Source organism: Photinus pyralis, unplaced genomic scaffold (assembly GCF_008802855.1).
Source record: "Photinus pyralis isolate 1611_PpyrPB1 unplaced genomic scaffold, Ppyr1.3 Ppyr1.4_LG2, whole genome shotgun sequence".
NCBI classification, from domain to species: Eukaryota; Metazoa; Arthropoda; class Insecta; order Coleoptera; family Lampyridae; genus Photinus; species Photinus pyralis.
In genome coordinates, this window is record NW_022170403.1 from 6,966,629 (window position 1) to 6,993,106 (window position 26,478).

Genomic DNA, 26,478 nt, shown 5'->3' on the forward strand with positions numbered 1-26,478 from the left:
GAAACTTCGCATTTGGTATAGAAGTGTGTTAAAGCTTCAGATTCTTTATTCATTGGCTTCAGACATATATTATAAGAGAAGTATATATATGGCTTCAGAGCGCTATACATAACCTGAAAACTTTCTCTTTCAAAATAACATTTTTTTTCATTGGATGAAGTTATTTGTACTGTTGTATCAGAAATACTGACGGCTTCTTCAGATACTGATGATGAAGAATTAATAGACGCATTAGGTTTAATTATTACAGAACACAATAGTATTCCAAAAATTAGGAATTACCTACCTACTTAGGAATAATTTCGCAATATAGTAATAATCAGGTAAAAGATTCCTTGAATTTGTGAAAGTGGGTAGGTATTACTTAAATGGCGACACAACAATTAGTTTCAAAAGAGTTTTTGGTTGTATCTCGTTTTCCACTGCCCCAAAGTAGTGCAATTTTTTTTACTGCTCCAAGAAAGTGTGCGGTCAGAATTAGGGCGGTACCAATGTGCACTGCTAATCCATCAGTGAAAAACGCTATAGTTTTGCCAACAGTGTCCATAATTAAAAGAACATGTAGAGGTTAAATTGGCAAATTCTTTTAATTAATAATAAATACAGTAGGTAATTAAAGTACATGACAACGTCAGGAAACACACTTCATATTTAAGTAAAACTTAATAAGCAAGTCATACTAATATTACGTCAATTGTCTATCGAATACTTTGTTTCAGTAAACTAGTTTTTACTTTCGCTTGCACTCCTTCCTTGCTTTTGACTGGATTTTTTACAAAACATTTCCATAGTCTTAAAGTTTCATCTGCACCTGCTGACAGTATTGTACTTCCATCGGGAGAAATGGCCAAGTGCAATACTCGTGCAGTATGTCCTGTTAATTCGGCTGCTTTTACCATCGAGGGATATTTCCATATGATAACTTGGTTATTTGCGAATCCATGTCCAGATGCAATTTCTTTATAGTTACTTGACCACAGAAGTGAGCATACCTACGAACAATTATTATTCATGACAAAAATTTTGTCACAAAATGTTGTTTAATTTATAATATCTACCTGTGATTTTGTATCTATTGAATTCACACAGACTCCCGTCTGACAGTTCCAGAACCGAATGTGTCTATCTGCAGTTCCACCACCGCTAGCCAATATGTGAGGCTGCCAAGGGCACCAGGCCAATGCTTTCACAGCTGCTTGATGGGCTGTTAAAGTGTACAATGGTTGTGGTTGTGAATAACGATTGCCACCCGCAGTTGACCAAATATTCAAAACATTATCATTTCCTCCACTTGCCAAATATTTTCCATCCGTTGACCACTTTAATCCACATATTTCTTGTGTGTGATTACCAACGGTCAATACATTATGGTCCCTTTGACGGACATCATGATGTATAATCTGCCCACTTCGACATCCACTGCTGAGGATGTAGGAATTCCATGCTAACGAGCCGACTCGTGCTGAGTGACCATCCATGATTCTCAGTCTTTTAATTTGGGAACAATCCCATAATTCTACCGTACCCGTACATGTTCCCACAGCCAAATGGTCACCTTCTTGAATCCAAGCGACAGAACAAACATAGTCATTACCCGTCATTTCTAAGAGTTGATGAATCTTTCCCGTACCAGCATTCCATAAATATATTGACGGTCCTAAGGCTACAGCAAGCATATTACTTGCATTCCAATCAACAAGATTTAAATAATAATCGTCTATTATATCTGGAGCATCTAAAATACGATCTGGCGCTTGTGGAATGTAACGATTATTGCTTTTGGACGAGGCAGGTGTTCTTGTTTGTGTGTAAATAACACGCATAGGATTTTGAAACCCTTCTGGTGCGGCTGGGGCTTTGTTTTGATATGAGAGTATTCGCTGATTATTTATATCACCTCCGTGTAAATTTTCATACATTGCACGTTGAATTTCATTAGTAGGGCTTAAACTTTCCGTCTCTGAAGTTTGAAATAATTTAAAATTACCTAGTTCAAAATTTGTTGCACTCCGTGAGGGAATAAAACGATCACCTCCACCAGGTGTTTTAGAGGCTTTATTTGGCGTTGGACTACCTGATCGGCCCGCCTTAGGGGTTTTCGCAGGAGTTTTTTTTATCCGTAACACGTCCCCATCGCCACATTTGCTAGGCGTTTTAGTGCTTGCATTTAAAGATGAAATCGATTTTTGTTTGGATGAGTTTAAGGAGCAGTTAACGATGGATGAATTTTCGGCACCTTTTTTCTGCCATCTAGGAACAGGGCCCTTCGTCAGGGGACCGTCAAGAGTTAATAAACTGTTCATTTCGTTGGCAAATCTAAACTGGGACATTATGAATCACAACTTGGAATAATTAACAGATTTGATTTGACAAATGAAATAGGTTGAAGAAAATGAGAATGACCGTTAAACATTTAAATCAAACTGTTATAAAAAAAATGTCGATTTTGGTTGGTAGAAATGTAATATGTATAGGTTGTTCCAAAATTCTTGTTGCATATCAAAAGTAACGACATCTTGCGAAAATATTTATAAGTATAATTATTCACATTACAAGTAAAAAAGAAGAGAGAATATAACACAGGTGGGAAATAGCCTAGCACGCGACGAAGATCGCCATTTCATACCTCCTTTACCCTGTTGCGCGTCAGATATTTACACAGGCGGTTATCTGTGGCCTGTGCACAACACTGGTCTCATCGTATTTAGTAGGTGGTAGTGCATACTGTGTTGGGTAGACTTATGTTTTGTATTAGAATTGAACGCCGCATAAACAGCCAACTTGCTCAGGGTTAAACAGGAAAATACAGCGGTACTTTGTTCTGGGCATTTGATCTTCGTCCTTCGTTGCACTTACCAATATATTCGTAATCGTAAAAGTAGAAAATCAGTATGTAAAATGTGGAAATAGCCAAATAGGGTTTAGTTTATGACAGTGATTACGGTATAGCTTGCACGACATTCGATTAGATTTAAATGCCAGGTTCTAATATGAGTCCAAATTAGTTCAAATGTGGGTCATATATATCAGAATGACAACAATTTAATCAAGAATAATTTTAGTCAATTAATTTTTATTTACTTCTGAAATGGAAATTGTTCAGGATCCAAAATATCTATGCAAAAAGTACGCATTCGGTACAAAAATTTGGCGGTTTTTTTTACTTATAACACAAAAATTATAAAGTGTTGTAAAGTTCAATTCAATCTTTTTAATAGCAAATTGTCGAAGTACCTTTATATAATGCTCTTTGCTTTAATTCATTTTTTCATCAAAATCCGTCGGTTGGTTTTCTTAAGAATTGAATTTTAATAAAATGGCAATGCCGTCAACTTTATGACGTCGTAACGTCACACCCCACGCAACTTGAGTGGTGACCGCCCTAGTACCTAGTGCTCACTCATTATCATGGAATTGATTTAAACCGGTGATTACTTTTTAGGAGAGGGGGTGAATGAAATTTCATGTTTTTCGATTTTGCGTCTCTACTATATGGTCAACAAAAATCCATCAAATTCATGTCTTGGGCATTGAGATAATGCTTTTCGTCTTTTTCGTAACGATTTTGGTGCATGAAATAATGATTTTGACATGTTTTGATCAAAATACATGTGGCACGTGATTACCAAATGTGCATGTGATGTAGGTACTCTTTCGGCATCAAGATATTGCGTTTAAAAGCTTTTACAACTGCAAATTTGTGTACATTTGGTTCTAAAACTCTTGACCAAAAACACGCAGGAGAAGAGTGAATTGTTCACATCTAGGAGTCAGAATCTAGCGACAGTACGAACTCGATACGTGACCTATATAGGGTTGCCAGATCGGACTATCAGACTATCTGGACAAACTTTTAATTTGTCGGGATTTTGAGATAATTGTCGGGAGAAAGAAAAATTAAAAAAAAAATTAAAAAAGTTATAGCGTTTCCTCAGGTACTGAAGCGCTCGTTTTAAAAATTGCTCTGCTTTGATACAAAAAATCAGATATCGCAGTCCTGTGATGTATCAGAAACGTCAAACTTATTGTTCAGGTTATCTGTCAAAAACGTCATTCTTCCTATATTAAATAACGCAAAATAACGTTTTTTTGCACGTTAAGTTTGATGTTTCTGACACATCACAGGACTGATTGTAAGTACCTATATGCATACGTCCATAAACATATGAGAGGTTATATGCCGAAAAACGTTAAGTGTTTTGCGTTATTTATTATGGGCAAAATAATGTTTTTTACAGGGCTCATTATTTAATAAGGTTTTAGTTTTTGCTAGGTACCGTAGAATGTATATGTTACACGTTACACGACGAAATGACAACAAATACGTGTTAAGCCCGTTTGTAACGATCACTTATTTAGTCAAATTTTTAGTCTTTTTTTTCTTCAATAAAGATAATGCCATCCTAAAAATTTCATAAATGATGAAACTATATGTAACATTCCATAATATTGTCAATTTTTGTACCTGTAAAATGTAAACATTTGTACATAACCTATGTTATATTAAATCTGGAGACTAAATATTTATCTTCTGTAAACTAAGGTCTCTATCTACTGTCAACGTATTATAGTGAGCTTTAAAAATGAATATAAATTTAATTTTAATTTTACAAATTCCCTATAATCTGTCAAAAGTTACTAAAAAATTGAGGGAAAATAGGACAGGTTCTAAACATTACTAAAATAGGACAACTTTCAGTTCCTAAAATACCAAAAAATTGATCAAAGTTGATGTATGAAATGTTCAATTTTTTTGGTCCTAAAAAATTATTTAAAAATTGACTAAATAAGGGATCGTTACAAACGGGCTTTAGCGGCCTTGGCGATCCATCAACAAACCATCAATAATATAAACATAAACCCAACGAACCGGGCGGAAGAGCGCGGACGGCAGGGGGGCGCTCAGCGCTCCACCACTGGGTGCGTTCTAACGCGCGCATTGTTTCTGTTGGCTATTTCCTAATGATTTTTGATAGTGAACTAATGATAATGATTGTATAAACCCACCTATAGCTATAACGGGCGATCGAAAATGAGTTGCTGTCGAGTCGCCTTTGGAAGTTCACTTTAAATACGATTTCCTATGTAAACAAAAATTCCAAAGGTGACTCGACAGCAACTCATTTTTGATCGCATAGTAGGTTACCTATTGCAAAAAATTCAAGATTGTAGGACAATTTCTAGAAAAGCAGATCAAAACCGCAGAAGTGAAACCGGACGGGCTGACAGATGGAGAAATTTTTTTACTAAAAAAATGCATTTTTTAAGTAAGTACACCTACCTAAAACCAGCTAAAACCATTGCAGTGGAGTAGAATCCGAAGACTGCGAAATCTTGCACGGATTCCAATTACGTCAGTATAACCGCCATCTCTCGAAATGAAATAGTTATTTACATTATAGTGCGGGAACAGTTATTTTGCAGATGAGCGCGAAGTTTGGCAGCGCGAGTGCGCAACGCGCACGAGCGACGCATGTCGCGCGAATCAAGCAAATACTGTTCACGCACGTAACATGTATTCTATTTTTTGCACGGATTAGTTAAATCGAATTTATATAAATTCAATCCTTTTCGCGAGATTTTTGCGACATTATAATTTTTTTAAGTCCTCTATGCCCATAAAGTAGAAATCAAGAAATTTAAAATGCCAATTTATTGTTCAAAATTTAAAAAAGCTTATTTTTGCCCTTGTACGACAGGGAATGATGTAAAGTGTATTTATATTTTCTTTTATACTCTTCCATCACACTACTTATTAGTTTATGATCCGCACTAAATAGGTAATTTCGTTGAATTTTTAGGCACTAGAGCGCGAAAGTAGATAATCAATTGTAAAGTGTTTTATTGGGAAAAAGGGATTTAGAGCGAAGGAGTGCAAAAAACTTGTCTTAGTTTTATAATTATGGAGTTACTTAATATTGTGTATCAGCAATTTTCAGTTTTTTTAAAAATAAATTTGAATCGGGTTCATGCATGTGGATGTGGAACATGTAATGATAGGTATCAAGGTACTCTCGGAACTTTATTACAGATTACGATAATTGAAAGAGAATTGTTTCGTAAATTCGAAGCACTTTGTATTTAATGATATTTCATCGTAGGGGAATTTGCGAGTTGCCAGTTGGTACTTTGAAATTTTGCATTTAATTTTTATGCGGTTATGTTTACTTGGCGCTGCTTAAAGCTTAATTCTATTTATGATGAATGCTGTGAACCTGTGATAAATATTTTAGAATATACCTAATATCATTTTTATTTATTATTTTGAAGAAATGTTTTTAGTAAGAATATTTAGTGTAGATTTTTATATGAGTGCACCAATTGAAGGATGTGATCCTCTGCATTCAGATTTTCGAGGGACTACTATCAACAATGTACCTGTTATTAGAATTTTTGGTTCTACAGAAACAGGTTTGCGTTTGAGATATACCTGGATTACACAAAAAACCATGTAACATATTTTTTAGGAATTAAAACTTGTTTGCATATACATGGTGTCTTTCCATATCTCTACGTACCATTTGATGGTTCGGAAGATGCGGATTCTGTTATGTATCAAATAGCTAATAAAATTGATCAAGCAATCAATATTTCCTCAGGGCATTCATCTTCATCCAATCAACATGTTTATAAAATTATATTAGTTTCTGGCAGGTGAGTAGGATGTTATTTAAGTGAATTACAAGTAGACTATAACTCTTTGCGAGACTCTTTGTATATTCATTTTAATGTAATACAATAGGCAACTCTCATATTAATAGGGGGATCTTGGTTTTACATTGCCAGTTAATAGTAGGGAAGCTATGGGACGATTTGAGTAACATGTTCTCACATCGATGAAGCTGAATACTGTCGTCAAAAGAAGTATGTACCTACACAAGACTTTAAGGCTCAGTAAAATATAACTGTTCATAATAGATTGTAAGGGGTTGGTATCAAATTAAAGCCTTTTTAGGTGTAACAAACTTTTTGATTTTTGGAATATAAGCTAGCTGCTAGAACAAGAAGTACTGTTTTTCTTGTATTATCGATGGTATATAGAGCTAACTTTAGATATTAAAAAAACTAAGTACATTGCATCCAATTTCAGTACTGAATTCAGTACTTATGTTACAGTTACCAACTGAACCTGTCCTAATACATATTTTGAATTTTATTTATGGAATTTAGTTTTTATTGGGCCAGAAGCAATTTTGCTCTAATATCAGTAAAACAGTGAAATCAGGTTTCCTTTGTGTAGTAGCCATACCTACAGACCAGATAATATAAACGCAAAAGCGACACACTTTTTGTTTGTCACACATTCTCTTATTATACACACATAAGCTTGTTACTAATCCCCTCACAATAATTCTGTATTCTATCACACTTTACAATTTAACATAATATCATTGTATTTATAAATACAATGATAATATGTAAATTGGGCACTCCTATTTTGGCATTTTCAAAGCTGTAGGGGATGATGCAACCATGCGACATCTACCAGGTCCTCATTTTCTGATGGAAATAGTATTAAATTACAAATCCATACATTTTCATAGTTGTGTTAAACATGTTACTTGGATGGTTCACTAGCTCTTTGAAGATTAAAGGTATTGAAATCGCTTTTGGGTTTACCTTCCAAAAGTTTATGGATATAGTGTCTTGAATATTAATTTTGTTTTAGGCCGTTTTATGGGTACCATCCTCGAGATCATCTTTTTTTGAAGATATATTTTTATAACCCTTTAATAATGAGGAAGGCGTGTAATTTATTGCAAAACGGTAACGTTTTTGAAAAAGTATACCAGTTGCATGAGGCTCACATACCTTTTATTCTTCAATTCATGATTGATTATAATTTACATGGAATGAATTTTATATCTCTATCAGAAGTGCGATATCGTAATAATCCTGACCTTCCACAAGTTAATATTCCAAAAGATTTGTTGTTGCCAACTAATGTTGCGAAGTGCAGCACCTCACATACGGAAGTAGATGGATTGGCAGAAAATATAATCAATAGACTTGAAATAATAGAAAGTAAAACATGTAAGAATCCCGGTATCGAAGCATTGTGGGAAGATGAGAAGCAAAGGAAACGAAATCAAAATGACAGCTCACAACTATCTCCTTGCCTTTCACAAAATAGAATGGACATTCCTCCTACCGATTCCCATAATTTTTATAAAACTGCTTTAAACCACCGGTTATATTCCAACGAGGTGAACTCTAAAGTTAATCAAGATTTGTCTGTTTACCCTATTGAAGCACCCAAATCGCATAAGATTATTAGCGCATCATTTGTAGATCATCACTCAGGTAGTTCAGGTTTGCATTCCTCAAACTCTTTGCCGATACCTAGTCACAGCTCTGACGAGTATAGCTTTTTTGATAGTACAGTATTAGATAGCTTTAATGACACTCAGTCGCACAATTTATTAAATATACTACACGATTTGGCAAAAGATGACGGTGTGGAAGAAGATAGCATATTATCTCAAACAATTAAACCATCTCCTGAAAGTGAAGATGAAGACCATGAGAATGATATGGTCATGCCATTAGTGACTACTCCATTTAAAAATGAAGAGGATGGTGCCTGTCAGCCTGGTATGTGGAACGCTGAGTCTGTTCATGGAGATACATTGGACCAAGGTAAGCTCTAGGTGTGTGACTTATATTTAGTAGTAATTCTCATAGAAGGAGTCCAGGCCAAGAGTTTCAACTAAACGTCTACAGGCTCTTTTTTTTAAAGGAACAATTAGACTTATATGGAAAAGTGGAAATGATAAGCTTATAAAAATTTACACACAAACTTTCTTGACACACGCGTTAGTCCCTTGGTATATGATATACTATTCTAGATACTATTGTAGCTTCTTAATGGTTTATTAAGTTGATCGTGTGGTCTAATTGAGTGAGTAGTGTGAGGTCGAGTATGGGCCGAATGAATGACCTTACTTTTGTGTCCCTATATATACTGACCTCCCGTGTGGGATGGGATGTGTGTGTCTTCCTGTATGTTAACTTAATTGATGGTACTTAAATGTATAGAGGATTGAGCTCTAAAATCATGTGGTGTAGTTCTTTGTAAAATGTAAGATGCGATTTTGGTGCGCAATCAGCGGATTTAGTAACATTAATATTTTTGTTTCTCTTTAAGATTATGTGACGCAGGTCATAATTTAGTAAACAAACCAATTTAAAGTAAAGAGGTAATTTGGATAAAGTAAAGTAATCTAATTGTATTCCTTCTATGTAAAACAATGTAACTACAGACAGACAGACATTATAGATGTTTTGTTTGATTCGGATTCCTGGTGCTTCAAAATGTGTATTTCCGGAAAAAAAGTGGGGGTCATTTTTTACACCAATGCAATACCTCCCTTACTAATGTGCAGGTGGTAAAAATGAAAGATGTTTTAGGCCTAAATATTATTATAATTTATAACGTTGAATTGAATACACATAGGAGGGACATGATGGTCTTGATTAGAATTCAATATATGTATATTATTGGTATAATAATTGCTTCATCACTTTCTTTCATTATATGCAACAATATTTTTATTTTCAGGTGATCACTGCATCATCAATGATGAGAGGTACGTTTTCCGGATTCCTATATTATGTTAACTGCGTAATTAATTACGTTAGTGCTTTAGCTGGTAATCTGGTAACTATAATAGGGTCACAGTAATATGACCTCGAGTTCACATGGAAAACTCTTGACTTTACTAATAGGGCATCCAACGTTGTTGCCGCTTGCCGAACTAAAGGCTTGCCTTTAGAGGTTTGCATCATATTACTGTATTAGTAATATACAGTGTGTCTCAAAAAGTTGTTTACAAATGGAGAAAAAGTTACTTTACTGTAACATAAATTTAATTACGTTCTTTACAAATAATTAACAATAAATTTATAAGTCTTAAAACGAATTTATTTATAACAGATAAAATATTATTTATTACTCACATATATATACACAATTTATAACACCGCAAAATATTTAATACTTCGGCGTCGTAATTGGAACTGAAGGCTTCCGATTATTCTAGAACGTTCTTCCATAACCACGTCATATTTCTGGAAAAGGTAACGCCACATCCGCTTTCATGACGCCTCGATGTCTCTCGAGATTTCTGGAATGTTCGCTACATTACATTGCTCCACATGGCTTGTAGATCCTTAATTAAGCAGAAAATGTTTAAAACATTGGCTGAAATTCGGGGAAAAATTAAAATCATGGTTTGGAGCGAACACACACTGATAGGGCAAATATAATGAACTTTCGAATGGTACACAAATTCTTGGAAAATATTCATAAATAACATCAGAAATGCGATGTAATCGTAAAATTTCTAATTTTTGGGAAGTGAGAAATTTTGTACAAATTATTTCTTTCTGGCTATTTACAATCCTTTCGATCATCGCGCCCTCTTGATTCAGAATCGCCATCCAATTCTGCACAAGATATGTATTTTTAAAATGTATACCTTTGAGTTCATATTATACCATGTTCGAATTTTGACTCGAGATTCCCTACTAATTTAATTTGTTTAGGGACATCAAGGTTGAAAAGGAATATACACCTGATTCGAAGTCATGAAACTGTTGCCCATTCAAGATTTTAATTTCTCACCTAAATTAAAGTGGTTCAGAAGCAATATGTAACTTGATCGGGTTTGCAAGGTCTGGGTTTATTTCTGCTGATTTAAAGCGGTTCCGCTTCATACTAAAAATCTTTCACACTATGTGGCTGATGTAGGTTGGGCCTATATATACTTGCATAATGTAGAAAAAGGCGCCGGAATTGTGGGAAAAACTAAAAACTTTAGTTCTTTATGAAAGAGACATTTCTGTTCCACCAGGTTACCGCTTAGATAAAGCTCAATGTCTGGAGGTAATTAAAGTCCAAATTGTTGTGTGCAATGGCGTGCAGTCACTCTCCTTGTATACATTCCTCATCTGCTATAAGACAAATCCTAATACCGACTTTAAATTTCTCAACTCGGTGACCTCGATCAACTTTCGATAAGGATCTATTACACAAATTTTGATCAACGCCTGAAATAAATCTATAAAAAAAATTTGACATGAAAACTACCCGGGTCGCACAAAGGATTCGAATAAACACAAATAATTGAATGACAATGACAAACATTTATTCCGAAACAAATGAAACAATTAGAACAAAATCCCTGAAAGAAAGAGAAGCTTACAAAGCTTGTTTGGACATAATACCCCGCACGCAAGCGGTCGATAATTAAAAATAAAAAAAAATGTTAAATTACTTGCAGTTTTTTTTCTCTAATAATCCAAATGATCTGGTCCTAAATGACAAAAACACTGGCTGAGAGCTTCAGGATACTTCGCTTTTCTGTTATTATTAAACTGGATCTTGATAAATAAGATGAAAACAATTTTCGGTAGCTGCTCGGACGGTAGAAACTTTTAATGAAAAACAAACGTTTTAAAAATGTTTTACTAAGCTAACTCGAAATAACTTTTTCTCATACGGACAAACCGTTTTAAAAAATTTCCACAAATTTTTACTACTTCAGTGGACGATAGCTTAATTTTTTATTAAGATTGCTTAACTTGTTCTGCACACTTTATTTCGAAACCGACGAACTGCGTCTTCATCAAAAAGAATGGGACACACTGAGATTTAGCGTCAAAAAAAGGTACATGCTCTTTACCGTCGCGAAAACTAACTACTAGTAGCATCAGCCAGTTTTTTCGTTGATTCCAGTACTTTAAAGGAACTTCGACTATAAAATAATCTCTTAATAAGGATTTTCAAAAACACAGCCAATCACAATTAGAGTTGATAACGCCAGCTTCGAAGGAACGCGTCCCCACGTACACCGAAATTACGTGCAATTTTTTGAAACACCTGGATAAGAACACGTGCGTTAATTAAAACAATTAAATACACAAATGCAGATAAAAATTTACAAAAGCGATAACATTTAAACAAGAATTATGCAATGACAAACACTTTCAAAAGGAAAAACAACACTGACATAAATTAAAAGACAAATACACCAAATCTGTGCGTATTCCGTAAATAATCTTTCAGATTTACACTTAATAAATTGAAATATTCTCATATACGGGGTTTCTCCTCACTATTTTGGACTTTTTCTTCCTTAGGAGGAATGTTACTCATACAATAATGACTTATCAGTCGATTTACAGTTATTGTTTGTTGATAATGGTCAGTGATCAGGAAACTTTTATTTTTGTTTCATGTAAAGTGTAGCAATTACAAGCGAAATCTTATTTATTTAATGTACCACACTATTGTGGCTGTAAGTACATTTCGGTTTATAAAAACAAATACAAAAACAGTAGTACGTTATCTTAGATCAGTGGTTCTCAACCTGTGGTACATGTACCATTGCTGGTACATATTATTTGCGGTGGTACACAAAAACAGATTGAAAACGCAAAATAGATCTAAAATCAGCCCACATAAAATAAAACACAAAAAAAGCGAATAAATAAATAAATACATAAAAAAAACTATAATACAGGAGCATTGGCAACACTGGTAGACACGTCTTCTTTTGAAGAATTTCCGGAGTTGTGGCAAATCAAATCAAAAATCTACAGGGAGACTCAAGAAACAAAACGCATTAAAATTGTCTGAGAGTACTTGCTGAGAGTAATTGCTTTTTAGAACTTGCTTATGTAAACGCTAGCGCAAGTTACTCTCAGGAGTACTATCGCAATTTACTATCTTGTATAAACTATATACCCTTTAGCCTTGTTATTTTTATCGTCATAGATACATAAGTGCTTCGACCATTTAAACGTGGACTGCTGGCGTCGTATAATATCTAACTTGAAGCCAACATCTGCAGCGCCATCACTGGGTATGACTAAAATAAGAACTAAATCTGAGGCGCTAAATATGAAATTTTCAAGGACAAGTATATCCACACAAAATATTTATCCAATAACTTTATAGGTACTTGTCGAATTAATTTATACAATAAATAAATTTGAAGTAGATATAATTTTTGTATAATGATAACAATTAATCGGGGAATAAGTTTTTATTTAACAAATGTAGGTACATATTTATTGCAGCGCCTAACCAATCTCGAGAATAATGTATCCTCATATGTCTATGGTAGTATGACGGTGAGGGATCCATATTGCTTCAACTTGTTCTTGGACGGAGAAACTATCGACATTTTCATTTGATGGATTTGGAAAAATTATAAACTGCATCAAAATTTTTTACAATACAACTTGAGCCGCCCATTTTTAATTAATTATATAAAAGTAACACAACTAACACAAAATTGCATAAAACCACAATAAAACACTTACAATTAAATCTTGTAAAATTTCGTTTCACAAAACGCACAACTGCCTTGTGATGGCGTTGTTGATGTTGGCTTCATAAATTTTGACTTTGCAAGCAATCCAGTTATTTTTTCATCCATGGATAAATGGTATAGGTGGTACTTAAAATTATAAAAAAGATTTTGTGGTACATTACTCAAAAAGGTACCGCTGCCTTAGATCATATAGTTCAAATTTGGTTTCATTTGAAAAATTTTTCTCTAGTTTTTTTTTCAATTTTTTGTTTCTTGTTGAAACACCTATTTTATGGATTAGACAATGAGTCATTTTATGGGATGTCGGTTATTGATAAACTGTAACTTCACTTAAGGCTATTATTTTATTTTTCATCAACAGTTTTTTTGCATTGTTTTACTTTTGAGATGTTAGGCTAGGCGCTGACTGCGCAACTGTTGGCTTGCATTTGTGACTTCACAGAGTTAAATGCGAGCGCGCTGATTTGCAACTGACAATTGCTGCAATTGTTTTGTGTTTGAGCTCAAATCGTTTCGTCGCATAGTGCGCGCCCATTACAACTGACTTCAATTGCGCATGTGCGCGGGGTTTGCAGGCAATCGCGATCAAACAGTTGCGCAATCGAAAATTGCAAGTCAGCGCCTAGCAAGTGTAAAATACCTAAACCTCTCGCCAGGAAAGATGGCCGGTCACAGAACACTTGATCCCGGTATACAATTTGTGTTTTTCTAAAGATGTGACCGAGTTCCGGGATAGTATCGTGTCAATGTTGAACAAAAAGGCTTTTCGGTTCAACATTGGCACGATCCTGTTCCGGGAGTCGCTCGCATCTTACGAAAAACATAGATTGCAGATCGACACAAGGTGTGCTGTGACCGGCAATCTTTCCTGGTGAAAGTTATACATATACCAGGTGCAACCAAGAACTAAAATTTGGAACTCAGAAATAAACAGTTGCCTTAACATCAGTTTAGTTTTGCAGGTAGACCAACTTTAACGTAATCTTATCCTTAAAACAGTTGTTTTGATTGGTGTAGGGGATTTCATTAAATGAGGATATTAGTTTACGCATAGAATATTTTTCTTCTGTCACTACAATTATAAGGGCCCAATTAATGGCAATAATTTAATAAATTTGTTAATATAACTGCCTAAATGTAAACGGATATTGTTGCTAATAATGTTAATGTATTGTTTCAGGGTTAATCATCTTCATTCATCGCATGAGGATGATGCTGTTGTCCCTATGGAAAATAATGTCAACCTGCAAAACAGTTATTTATCTGAGCAGGTTAAACGTAAATTACATTTTATGGAAATGGAAGGTTGTGCACCGAGTTCACCTAGTTCCTCCCATAATTTGATGGTTACACGTGACCATCAGGATCCCGACAAAATTGAAGTGTCAGAGAAACAGAATTCAATTGACAGATCACAGCAAGAAATTTGGGAGGGGAATAGAAAAATTCATCCTCCGGTTATTGATGATGCTAACCTATCATCTTCTTTTTTACGTCAATCATTAAAGAATTCATCCGTATACCAAAAAAAAGAAGATGCACATTATAGTCCCAATCATAACATGGTCAAGAACGCGGATCTGTTCACTCCATATTCACGGCGTTCCAGTAATTTGTCTGAAAAATTTACTTCAGGTTTTGATCTAGAAAATAACGAAGATACAGGCAAACTTACTTCCACACAAAATTTGAGTAAACCCCAGGCACTAATTAATACAAATGGGAGTCAGTTAGGAATGTCAGATTATTACGTTTTGATTCCCAAATTTAATCCACCTTCTAGAGATGTAATTACTAAGACAATGAGTGATTATGATATTCCTATGGAAACTTTTACACGCCCGTTTTGTAGTAATTCGGAAGATGCGATTAGCGAATTTCAGATAGGACATAAGAAATTGAAAATTGGTACGTTATGTGATGTGGTGGAATTCGAAAACACAGTAGCTACTCTTAGTTTGCAGCAGTTAATGAAAGATAAAATTCAAAAACTACATCCTGACTCTGAAATTTTGCCTAAGCAACTATCTTCGATCAAACTGTCATTTTGCAATACTAACGAATGCCTATTAACCACATTTAAATTACCACCTACAGCGCAAGAAGTTAGATTGTGGATTGAACAACAAAATGTGGAGGGTATAAAAGTTGCAGCTACTAAGAAAGCAAAACAGAAAATTCTAATTCCATGTAATCCCAATGCAGCTGATAGCGATGACTCTTTAATGAGCATGACGCCTTGTAGTCCCATTTCAAATTCATTTCTAGTTGATGATAGCAAAACTCCAACGTCATCAAACTGTACTCCAAAATCGTCAAACTGCACTCAAAGGTCAAGAAATATAAAGAAACGTTCGAGAACCTTGTCAAAACGGGGACGAAAATTGAAGAAAGAATTTACTACAAACGATTCTGAATTATCGTTAAGAAAGACTTTGGCACAGTCTCAGTTATTAAATAATCTGACCAGTTCCGGAAATAATGTCGACTCATCTCATATAACAGGCGCGACTCCAAATAATACGCATTGCTTTAAAGCGTCTTTAGAAAATCTCCAAAAAGCAAGAGCAGTTGTTGATCACCAGTATTTAACAATTTTGGTAATGGAATTGCATATTAAAACTCGATTGGATTTGAAACCTGATCCAGAATTTGATTCAATAAGGGCGATTGTTTATGCAGTTCGGAATGATGATCCAGATAATTGTGCTGACAGTATTGGTGTTATTGCTGTTTTGCCTGATGGAAATTCCGAGAACTTTAAACGATCTGTGCAGGAAAATAATTTTAACAGTTACGTAACATTTGTAGACACAGAACTGAACTTAATTGCAGAATTTGTTTGTTTAGTGAGGAAATTGGATCCAGATGTAGTTGCAGGTTATGAATTACAGATGTTGTCATGGGGATACCTTCTGGAAAGGGGTACGTTTTTACACATTAATTTACATCGTCAACTTTCTCGGGTAGAAGTAAAGTTTTCATCCACTGCCAATGATGATTCAGAAAATGAGTTGAAATTAGATGGTAGAATCGTATTGGATGTGTGGAGGCTAATGAGACACGAAATTGCATTACAAAGTTATTCTTTTGAAAACATTGTATATCACATGTTGCACAAGCGCATACCGATGTATACTTTCAAAGACTTGTCTGGTTGGTGGGAAGACAGCAATAATATTGATCGCCACAAAACTGTTAATTATTATTTGCGTCGTGTAACAGGCATTGTGGAGCTATTTGACCGTTTAGATTTAATTGGGAGAACTAGTGAACTTGCTCGCCTTTTTGGAATACAGTTTTATGAAGTGTTATCGAGAGGATCGCAATTTCGAGTAGAATCAATGATGCTGAGATTAGCAAAGCCCCTCAATTATGTTGCGGTTTCCCCTAGTGTTCAACAGAGGGCAAAAATGAAGGCGCCTGAATACCTTCCTTTAATTTTGGAACCCGATTCACAAATGTACGTAGATCCAGTGATTGTATTTGATTTCCAGAGTCTTTACCCTTCTATGATAATTGCGTACAATTACTGTTTTTCCACCTGCTTGGGTAGAGTAGAAAGTTTAGGCCTAGACACACCATTCGAATTTGGGGCTACTCATTTGAAAGTATCTCCTAGGCTTCTTAAAAAATTGCTTCAGAGAGATCTTATAACATTTTCGCCATGTGGGGTTGCTTATGTAAAACCGAAAGTTAGGGAAGGTATCTTGCCTAGAATGTTATCTGAAATCTTGGATACACGATTAATGGTAAAGAAATCAATGAAGCTAAGTAAGGAAGATAAAGTATTGCAACGTGTTCTCCATTCACGCCAACTGGGTTTGAAATTGATCGCTAATGTTACATATGGATATACAGCTGCGAATTTTAGTGGTCGCATGCCTGCAGTTGAACTGGCCGATAGTGTGGTTAGTAAAGGTCGCGAAACATTAATGAGAGCCATTAAATTAATAGAATGTAATACAACGTGGGGCGCCAAAGTGGTCTACGGTGATACTGACTCCATCTTTGTACTGATAGCCGGTAAGAGTAGAGATGCTGCTTTCAAAATTGGAGAAGAGATTGCTGAGGAAGTCACAAATGACAATCCAAGTCCTGTACGACTAAAACTGGAAAAGATATTCCAACCTTGCATTTTACAGACTAAGAAACGTTACGTCGGGTATATGTATGAGTCAAACGACCAGACAGAACCGGAATTTTGTGCAAAGGGAATAGAAACTGTCCGCAGAGATGGATGCCCTGCAGTTTCTAAGGTAGGAATGAATTTTACTTATTAGATCTACTTTTATTATGACATATTAATTTTGAATGGTCTGATTTTCTTGCAATAAGAATTTCTTTTCGCACTCCCATTTAGGGGTGCGCCCTTTCGTGGTAGGAATTTTAGAAACATTTTTGCAAAATTGCAAAGGGCAAACCCAAAAACCTATACAAAGAGGTGCCACCTGTCTTCCTAACTCTGATGGTTGCTGGGAATTAAAGAAATTTAAGAAGACATGCAAATTTTACCACTTTTGTGGGGGTGGCTCCCAAACGAAACACATTGGACCCTCGGTTTATTTGGAGACACTGCTTGTTTTGACCCCCTCTACCACCCAAATTTTTTTACATACCTATATGTAACACCCTGTATATGCCAATCGGACTTTGTAATATTTATATTACGTTGTACAAAATTTCGTAGAATAAAGATCTACGGAGGTTTATGCCAGTGTCGTAGTCATCAGGATACTATTTAGGAAGTCGCTAATTTATACATGGACAGATGTGAAGGGATTTATGGTTTGGAGGGGTGTATGGAGTTCCCTAGGGTCTTTCCACAAACATTTTTTACTGTTATGTTGCATTTCCAAAATCAGTTTGACAATCATATCCGTATTTCTAATTTCCCAGCTGGCCGGCGTACTCGGGTGCACACAAACATTAAGCGCGCTTCATTTGACACCAGACCCTATCTAATCAGGCGAGTTTTCAGCAACACCTCAGATATTTATGCTCACACAAATGCCCGGGTTGAAATTTTCTAATTCTGTAGCCCAGTAATGCCCATTGGTACATGGAATTTCAGGTCAATCGCAAAAGGTCTGCGATAATGAAATAACTACTAATTACATACTGTACGGGTAAAATTAGGAACTTCGAAATTATGTTTAGCATATTCCGTGCGGTATTAGCTTTTTGTATTAAATGTTCATAGAATTCCTTTAAGGTGGTGTTTCCAAAAAGCGCAAAAGTTGCCTTGCGATTACCTCAATAACTTTGTTTCGAGGTAAAAAAATATACTTCTGTTAACTACCGATGGTAGCTAAGGGTTAAGCTTGTGAATGAAGTTAAATTTGATAACAGATTATTTTCAGTGTGGTGATAAAAATGAAAGATATATATTTTATATGGGAGTTTTTTAACAACTTATTTCCTAAATAACGGCGAAAGTGCAGGAATTAGCTAAATAATTTTTGTTTCATGCATATGCATATGCATATTTGAATGAATGCTATTTCAACCAAAAATTTGTACCCAGAAGGCAGTTATTGTGGAAAAAAATGTCCCAATTTTTCAATGTAAACGCCACCTTAATTGCATAGCTCGAACAGTGTACTTAAGTAGAAATCTCTATACCGGGTGGTGCCTAGCGCGACGCAGCATAGGGATTTCAATGGTAATTTCTTTATAGTCAATTACTAGCTCCCCAAATTATTTTAGAGCAAAAGTCTAAATAGATTTTTTTTAGAGAAAAAAATACTGCATCTGTTCATACTATTACTTATAATTTTCCGTTTTTCAAAACCGTAGAAATCGACAAAATAAAAATGTTCTTTTTACAGTAAATCAAATATGCCTTGGAATTACCTAAAAAAACAGCGATCAAGTTTCATTATTTGCCTTTGACGTATATTAAATTTATACTTGTTTATAAATTAGTTAAAGAACTGCAAGTGCAATAACGTTCAAAATGTCCGTCAAAACCATCAGGAAAACGACAATACATTCAACCTCGCATTCGTTTTGGCTGCAGGAACGATTCTTCCCCAAATCAGTTTTTTTTCTTCGATTATGTAGGTACTCTGATTCCGGAAAATGATAAACAACTAGTATCTGATACAGATGCAGCATACATTCTCTAAAAAAAACATTACCCTGATGCCTTTTATTGCCTCGATTAGTTGAAACAGAATTAAATATGAAAATCATTCGACGTTAAACAATGATAACTTAGATGGGATGCGCTTGTAGTTTGTTAAAAGGTTCCAAAGCATCACTGATTTATTAAAATGTAATTTTTTATTTTGTCGATTTCTACGGTTTTGAAAAATGGAACATTATAACTAATAGTATGAACAGATGCAGTATTTTTTTCTCTAAAAAAAACCTATTTAGACTTTTGCTCTAAAATAATTTGGGGAGCTAGTAATTGACTATAAAGAAATTACCATTGAAATCCCTATGCTGCGTCGCGCTAGGCACCACCCTGTATATAAAAATGAACCCCTGTTTTTTCTGGTCACGCAATAACTTTAGAACGACTTTACCGATTTCATTCATCTTTTTTTTTAAAGTTTTCTAATACTGTGTAGAAGGTTCTTACGACAAGAAAGACGAAAATCGCGCAGAAAATTGGAGAAAACTTAACGACTATTTAAACATCGCGCGTTTGACGGTGCGGCAGCAATTGTTTTAACAGCTACATCGATCGGCATATATTCGTCAAAAAATTTGTGTGCTGTCAATTCGATCGGAAAGTTTATCCAGATTTCAGTGAGTTTTTTGAGAAATGTCGATGCTATTTCACCGCATTCACGCCTTTTATATTAAAAGTTTGATATACCTACCCAATATTCATTTTTGGTAAGTGTTGATAGACTAAACACGTGGTATACATAGTTATACAGAAACACTAGGGAGTTAATTTCTATTTTCAGTTGAATTTTAGTTTTTTCACGATGCTACTAATTAGACGTACCAACATGGTAGGTACCAACTTAGGTCGCAGAATTCGTAATCCTACAAGTCAAACATACCGGGTGGTGTACGGTAAGTAGGAATAGGGATTTAACATGGGAAATTAGTTTTATGCAATAATCTGCCCTCCTGTACATTTTACAGAAAAAACTGTAGAGTTTAAAGTTGTTCAAAATTAAAAGGTGTATACAACACTGTTTTTACATGTTTTATATTAAGCTTTTGGTATAGGTACTCGCAAATTTAAAAATAAATGTCAACATTTCTGTTATTAGGAGCAATAGCCATGACTTTTGTTGTTTTATGAATTGCTATTCTAATAACAGAAATGTCGAAATTTATTTTTAAATTTGCGGGTATACCAAAAGCTTAAGAGAACATGTAAAAACAGTTTTGTATGCACCTTTTAATTCTGAACAACTTTAAACTCTACACTTTTTTCTGTAAAATGTACAGGAGGACAGCATATTGCATAAAACTAATTTCCCATGTTAAATCCCTATGTTCCTACTTACCGTGCACCACCCGGTATATACGAGTAAGTCAAACTGACGAGCAAAGCGAAGCGGGAAACGAAGTTAACGAAATCGATATGATATGATATGAACAACGCAGAAATGTACCCTTTCTCGAGCTGCATTTAATTACAACGTAACAATCGATTACAGTTTACAGTAAATCGTTGCTATTAGACCAATGAACTTTGTGTGTCCACATTGCAAGGCTTTTAAGTTTAAAACTGAAGCCCCGGAATTATGTTGGGCCAGTGGCCAAGCGAAATTGACGCCATTGGTACCGCCACCAGAGCCACTACATTCCTTGGTTTCCGGAAATGGGTCAGAGTCTATACATTTTTTACTCATATCCAGAAATAAAACAATTGTTTTCAAATTACGGCATTTGGCACAGCAAAAAAAAGGTACGTTGCTAGCTCTGAATCGCCAAAAGCAACGTAGAAGTGAGTGCGTTTATTTTTTATTATTTTGGGGAGATTTTGGGGCAAGTGTGTCAAAATCTCTTTTCCGGCTAAACGGTTGAATCGATTTAAACCAAATTTGCTACACATATTCTTAGACATAAAAGGGCAGAATCGCGATTGCGCAGGGGGGGGCGGGTGGTACCTGCTCTAGGCACAGCGAATTTCTCGAAATAATTTTTTGTTATTATTTATTCCAGTTCAAATTGATTAGGTATGCATAGCTAGGAAAGAGGACAACGTCCGTCGGGTCAGCTAGTTGTTTATAAATGTTCACTGCCAACTTTGCCCTTAGACCATTAAGTACATGGATTGCTAATTGTAACTAAAATATGGTCAAGGACCAAGGTTGGTAGAGAGAGTAGGTTACCTCATAACTTTAGAGAGACGCGTCATCGAGAATACGGAAGTCCCATTTGATTGGTGTTTAAATTTTCGTTGATTTTGACAGTTATATTTGAACTGTGTAAGCACTTAATTGTCAGACAGTGCTGAAGACTCTATTACAAATACTTATTATAAATTCGATTGAATACTTACTGTTGGATACTTAAGTATCAATATAGGATGCCGGATGGAAATATTTGTGGCGTTGTTATATCAATAGCAGCTCCAACAAATCGAAAGCAAATGGATCGCAGCGCAGATTCAGTTTTTTGCTTTTCCAAAAGGTAATTCCTGTATTACAAAAAGAATGGTTTATAAAGTGCAATGGAAAGGGGAACCTGAACCCCGTATGCAATAGACTCTGCAGTCTGCATTTCCCGCCGAAGACTATGAAGATGAAATGTAACCTATTTTGAATAAAGTGCGTTTTCGCCAGCATGTTTTTTTCTATGCAATGCAGGAACTTTTCAGCACACTCATGTAAAGTACCGTTTCCATCCATTTCGCATCTTTTGAACTTGCTTTGTTGTTGCGTTAAATATTAATTTTTATGATGTGGACAAAATGGGATTCTGGGTGACGTCATTCGCGTATTTGCATACTGAACTTCTATTGGCTGAAAGTTACGAGGCAACCTACTTTCTCTATTAACCTTGGTCAAGGACATCGCTTGGGTATGTGAGTTTCAGAGTAAACGAGTCTGTCCGAAGTTGTTCGATTAGACACGATTTGAGACTGTCAACCTATAAATTTATATAAACGTCAATTAATTAATCGCCTAGATATGCCAAGAAAAAGCAAATCTATTACTATTTGTGGACGTTTAGAAGATAATCAAGAGGATTTAAAGTTTTCCGTATTATGCGGTTACTATAAAAAAACTCTTTACGCGATCTGATTTATCTGAATGGTGTTTACACGACTTTAGTTTACCCTGAGATTCACATACCCACAACTACAGTGCCCTCTATCCGTGACCACCTATTTTGTATTGAAAGCATAGCGCTAATAGCAGTCCGTGTACTATATGGTCTTAAGACTTTGCCTCAAAAACTTGAAATTAGTTTTATTCAACGATTATAATTTTTGTCATATTGCAGATGTTGGAGAAATCACTAAAGATATTATTTGATACACGCGATGTATCATTAGTGCGCAAATATGTCATTCGGCAATTTACTAAAATGTTAACTGGCAGAATTTGTTTGCAAGATGTAATTTTCGCAAAAGAATATAGGGGCGCTGCAAATTACCGACCGGGAGCTTGTGTTCCTGCTCTGGAATTAACAAGGTTAATTTTGATGTTATTATGGTAAAACTTATCATTACGCTTGCAGAAAATGGCTTGCAGTTGATCGAAGAAGTGAACCAAGATGTGGTGAACGCGTAGCATATGTAATTGTTAGTGGTCCACCGGGAGTACCATTAATTAAATTAGTAAGGAGTCCCAGAGAATTACTAGCAGATGGTAGCTTGCGACCAAATATGTTCTACTATATTACTCGTGTTATTATACCCCCTTTAAATCGTTGCTTTACTTTGATTGGAGTGGACATTAACAAATGGTTTGTACTCAAAACTGGCGTCTACTGTGAGATTTAATTATTTTTAACAGGTTTAATAGTATGCCTCGCAAACAAGTTCAAATCGGATATACGTCTCCTGACAGTAGAACAAGAAAAACTGCAATATCACATTACTTCACATCCACTGACTGTGTAATATGTAGTCAACAGGCTCAAGAAGGAATTTGTGTAGATTGTCAAAATGCTCCCCAAGAAGCTATGGCAACATTACAGACAAAAGTCAGGTTATGGGACCGTTCATATAATGAAGCTAGTCTGGTAAGTAATGGAAATGTAGACAGAGGAAACATATTCTTTTAGATTTGTTTTTCATGTGATGGTCATTCCGATAAAAGACCTTGTGTTTCATTGGATTGTCCCGTCATGTACTACATTAGGAAAATTCAGCAAGATATTCAGCAAATTCCATACATGCTTCAAATTGCATCAAAAAGTTTAAATCTTGAATTTTAATGTGAAAGGATGATGCCTGGTGTAGAGGGTTTACATGATTGTCATGATTGATCACCAGATGGTATTGAAACAATAATACTTACTGCTTTTCTTATTGCGTGGCAAAACATTTTATCAAATAAGAAAGATAACTAATAATGATGTATTATCAGATAATTCTTCTTAGCATGCACTTGCTGTAAATAATGTAGCTGATCAAGAATTGTATACTAAAGTTTTCACATTAAACATGCCAACCATATGAGCGTAAACTGCTAGGATGTAGACATTGCTAAAGATATTGATACTACAGTGTACTACAACATAAAATCAAATTTGTGTGTAACAAATCAAAAGATTTATGGATAGGTATACAGGGTGTTCCTAAATATGATGTACATACGAAGCGGCTAATTCTTTGTACTGCGCATTGTACGTACATTTTAATCCTTTTCATTTATACAAGCTACAATTTCAAATGCAAACTGTCATAATCGAGGTATTAAACTAATAAAATCAAAGATTATTCAAATAAAGCATGGGTCTACTGGGTCATTTTAAAAATATCAAATAAAAGAGATCACACAGTTTTTAAACAAAACAAACTTAATTTCTGTTTCTATCAGTGGTGCACCGAAGAAAATTCAGGGATAGAAAATGGACCATGACCCTTGAAAAAATATCACCCTGTAGTTTCTCACTACCTTTGATATAACCAATGATGTAAACTCTTCAATGTAACTTATATTTCAAATTTGAGCTAAATATGTCATAAACTGCAGGAGATGTATAACACCTTGTAGATTGGTAATGAAGCGTTTGCAGACCTATGTTGATATGAACTTTTAGGTCTTTTAGTCATAAAATAAGCCAAGGATTAGCTCCTTCTACAGGGTTACCCAACATTCGTCGCAGCATACGAAAACGCCGTTAGCTGCGTGCAAATATGAATTACAATACGGCGTACACTTATATAGTAATGCAGGTTTCGACGCAGCATTGGTCCACGAGTTGGCGATGGTACTAGGATTCGTCACTACTTGTCATTACTCATCGGATAATTCCTGTCACAATTTTGACGCTCACCATGCATGAACCCTCTCGATTTCTTCTACTGGGGTCACCTGGATTCCATTTATGCACGTGGACCGTTTCCGAACACTGTTGCTTTGGAAGATGCCATCCGTGAATGTTCTACGGGTATCACTCATACCCAACTCATGTCTGTGACTGCAGAATTTGAAAACCGATTGCATTACACAATTGCTACTGGCGGGTACTTATTTGAACACTTACTATAAGGGCAGATGCGACGCAATTTATTTTCTTAGACTGCTCTGTTCTTTTTTTGTGTGTTACCGCAGGCTGTTTCTTTTTTAATGTAACCTAAGGCTGTATTTTTTTCTTTCGTTATGTTTCCTTGTGCTCATCCTGCATGATCACTTTCCTTTTCCATGGAATTTCTAACGTGTCGGCCGATGCTGCGTCGAAACCTGCATTACTATATAAGTGTACGCCGTATTGTAATTCATATTTGCACGCAGCTAACGGCATTTTAGTATGCTGCGGCGAATGTCGGGTAACCCTGTGTATGTACTACATTATATTTAGGAACACCCTGCATATTTCTTGTACCATACATTTTATAGTCTTAGATATCATAGGGATGCGATGGTTATGCTTATGAATATGTGGAAATACAATAGAATTACGTCACGTATAAGCGCGTTTATTTATTCATTAACTAGGTAATGATATACTCCCTCGTTTTGCCCTTCAATTTCACTGTAAATTAATCTTTAATCACTATTTCTACTGTAATGAATGAATAAATGAATTCGCTTATGCGGTGATCAATGAAAGTTGAAAATACAAACAATGTTAGCCACGGACATTGTATTTTCAATTGTTTTTTCAAAGTACTGTGATATAGTAGTTTCAAATTTTACATGGACATTAATGCTGTGATGTTACTATTAAATAGTAAAGAGTGATTCAAGAGATTCAGCGTTATAGTTGGTGGTGGTAAGGTGTTTATTGTGAATGTACACTTTTCAGACGGACATGTCAATTTATTTCAAGTTGCAAATTGTCAGTTACATGTTCACAAGAGTTTTCCATTGCCAACTATGACGCCGAATTTTTTGAATTGCTTGTTATAATGAATTCAATAAATGATAACCTTTTATTTTTCTGTATTTATTTTTTTATAATGTAGGAGCAGAGCAGTTTAGGATATACTAGTCTTTCAAATCACTTTCGTTATTTGTGGGTTTATGTTTAGCTTGTCAAGTTAAGAACTCAAGAGTACAGGGCCCGTATTCTGTAACTATGAAAACGCTAAGCACTTTTGAACGCTTAGCGTTTATGACGTCAATTTACGTTCACCACGTGGATATCGCAGCCGTTTTGATGTTCGGTAACCTAACGATGACAGTCGCCTAGCAAAGTGATCGCCAGGCGAAACGCTTTCGAAAACTACAGGGTGGGGCAGTGGCCCTTGGGCGACGGTTGCTCCGACGAAAGTGGGAATAGGTATATTTGAGAGAAGGGCATATAAAGTTTTTCCGCCGCGTAGTGTAGTCACCATCAGGGGGTGGACAAAGGCGGAACGCCCGTTCGCCGTCGAGGCATACTTTTCTAACGGTCGCTCAGTCATAGCCACGCAACGTGCATTCCGCACTCATTTTAATTTTTTTTCTTCACATCACCAGTTTCCTTAAAATTGTTTATCCATGAAACAATGGATTGCCGGCCAGGAACACGTCCACATGGCGCGATATTAAAA

General features: G+C 35.4%; 2 protein-coding genes across 5 annotated transcripts; one reads left to right on the forward strand and one right to left on the reverse strand.

Moving 5' to 3' along the window:
- Window positions 1-564: 564 nt before the first annotated feature.
- On the reverse strand, window positions 565-2,433 carry LOC116163401 (cell division cycle protein 20 homolog). The gene is made up of 2 exons (XM_031477302.1): window positions 1,059-2,433; window positions 565-992 (listed from the first exon to the last, which is right to left on the reverse strand). Exons 1-2 carry the CDS (start codon window positions 2,328-2,330, stop codon window positions 699-701), a joined length of 1,566 nt encoding a protein of 521 aa, XP_031333162.1. The 5' UTR covers window positions 2,331-2,433; the 3' UTR covers window positions 565-698.
- A 3,734-nt stretch (window positions 2,434-6,167) lies between these two features.
- On the forward strand, window positions 6,168-25,878 carry LOC116163396 (DNA polymerase zeta catalytic subunit). Of its 4 annotated transcripts, XM_031477294.1 has the most exons (10): window positions 6,168-6,411; window positions 6,468-6,654; window positions 7,670-8,640; window positions 9,563-9,590; window positions 14,524-16,136; window positions 16,194-17,602; window positions 22,773-22,963; window positions 23,010-23,237; window positions 23,288-23,516; window positions 23,559-25,878. In XM_031477294.1, the coding sequence occupies exons 1-10, from the start codon at window positions 6,273-6,275 to the stop codon at window positions 23,709-23,711; spliced, it is 5,148 nt and encodes a 1,715-aa protein (XP_031333154.1). In that variant the 5' UTR covers window positions 6,168-6,272; the 3' UTR covers window positions 23,712-25,878. The 4 variants fall into 4 exon arrangements, with proteins under 4 accessions (XP_031333154.1, XP_031333153.1, XP_031333155.1 ...); XM_031477293.1 differs by having other exon boundaries at window positions 14,524-17,602; XM_031477295.1 differs by having other exon boundaries at window positions 7,670-7,767; window positions 14,524-17,602.
- Window positions 25,879-26,478: the final 600 nt, after the last annotated feature.

What these genes read in the sequence shown, in the direction of transcription:
- LOC116163401 (XM_031477302.1), bottom strand. Translation starts at nt 2,330, where the DNA reads ATGTCCCAGTTTAGATTTGCCAACGAAATGAACAGTTTATTAACTCTT. An exon ending in CAATAGATACAAAATCACAG is followed by an intron (nt 993 to 1,058) that starts GTAGATATTATA and finishes AATTGTTCGTAG; the next exon opens with GTATGCTCACTTCTGTGGTC.
- LOC116163396 (XM_031477293.1), top strand. Translation starts at nt 6,273, where the DNA reads ATGTTTTTAGTAAGAATATTTAGTGTAGATTTTTATATGAGTGCACCA. An exon ending in TGCATCATCAATGATGAGAG is followed by an intron (nt 9,591 to 14,523) that starts GTACGTTTTCCG and finishes GTATTGTTTCAG; the next exon opens with GGTTAATCATCTTCATTCAT. An exon ending in GGAGTGGACATTAACAAATG is followed by an intron (nt 23,238 to 23,287) that starts GTTTGTACTCAA and finishes TATTTTTAACAG; the next exon opens with GTTTAATAGTATGCCTCGCA.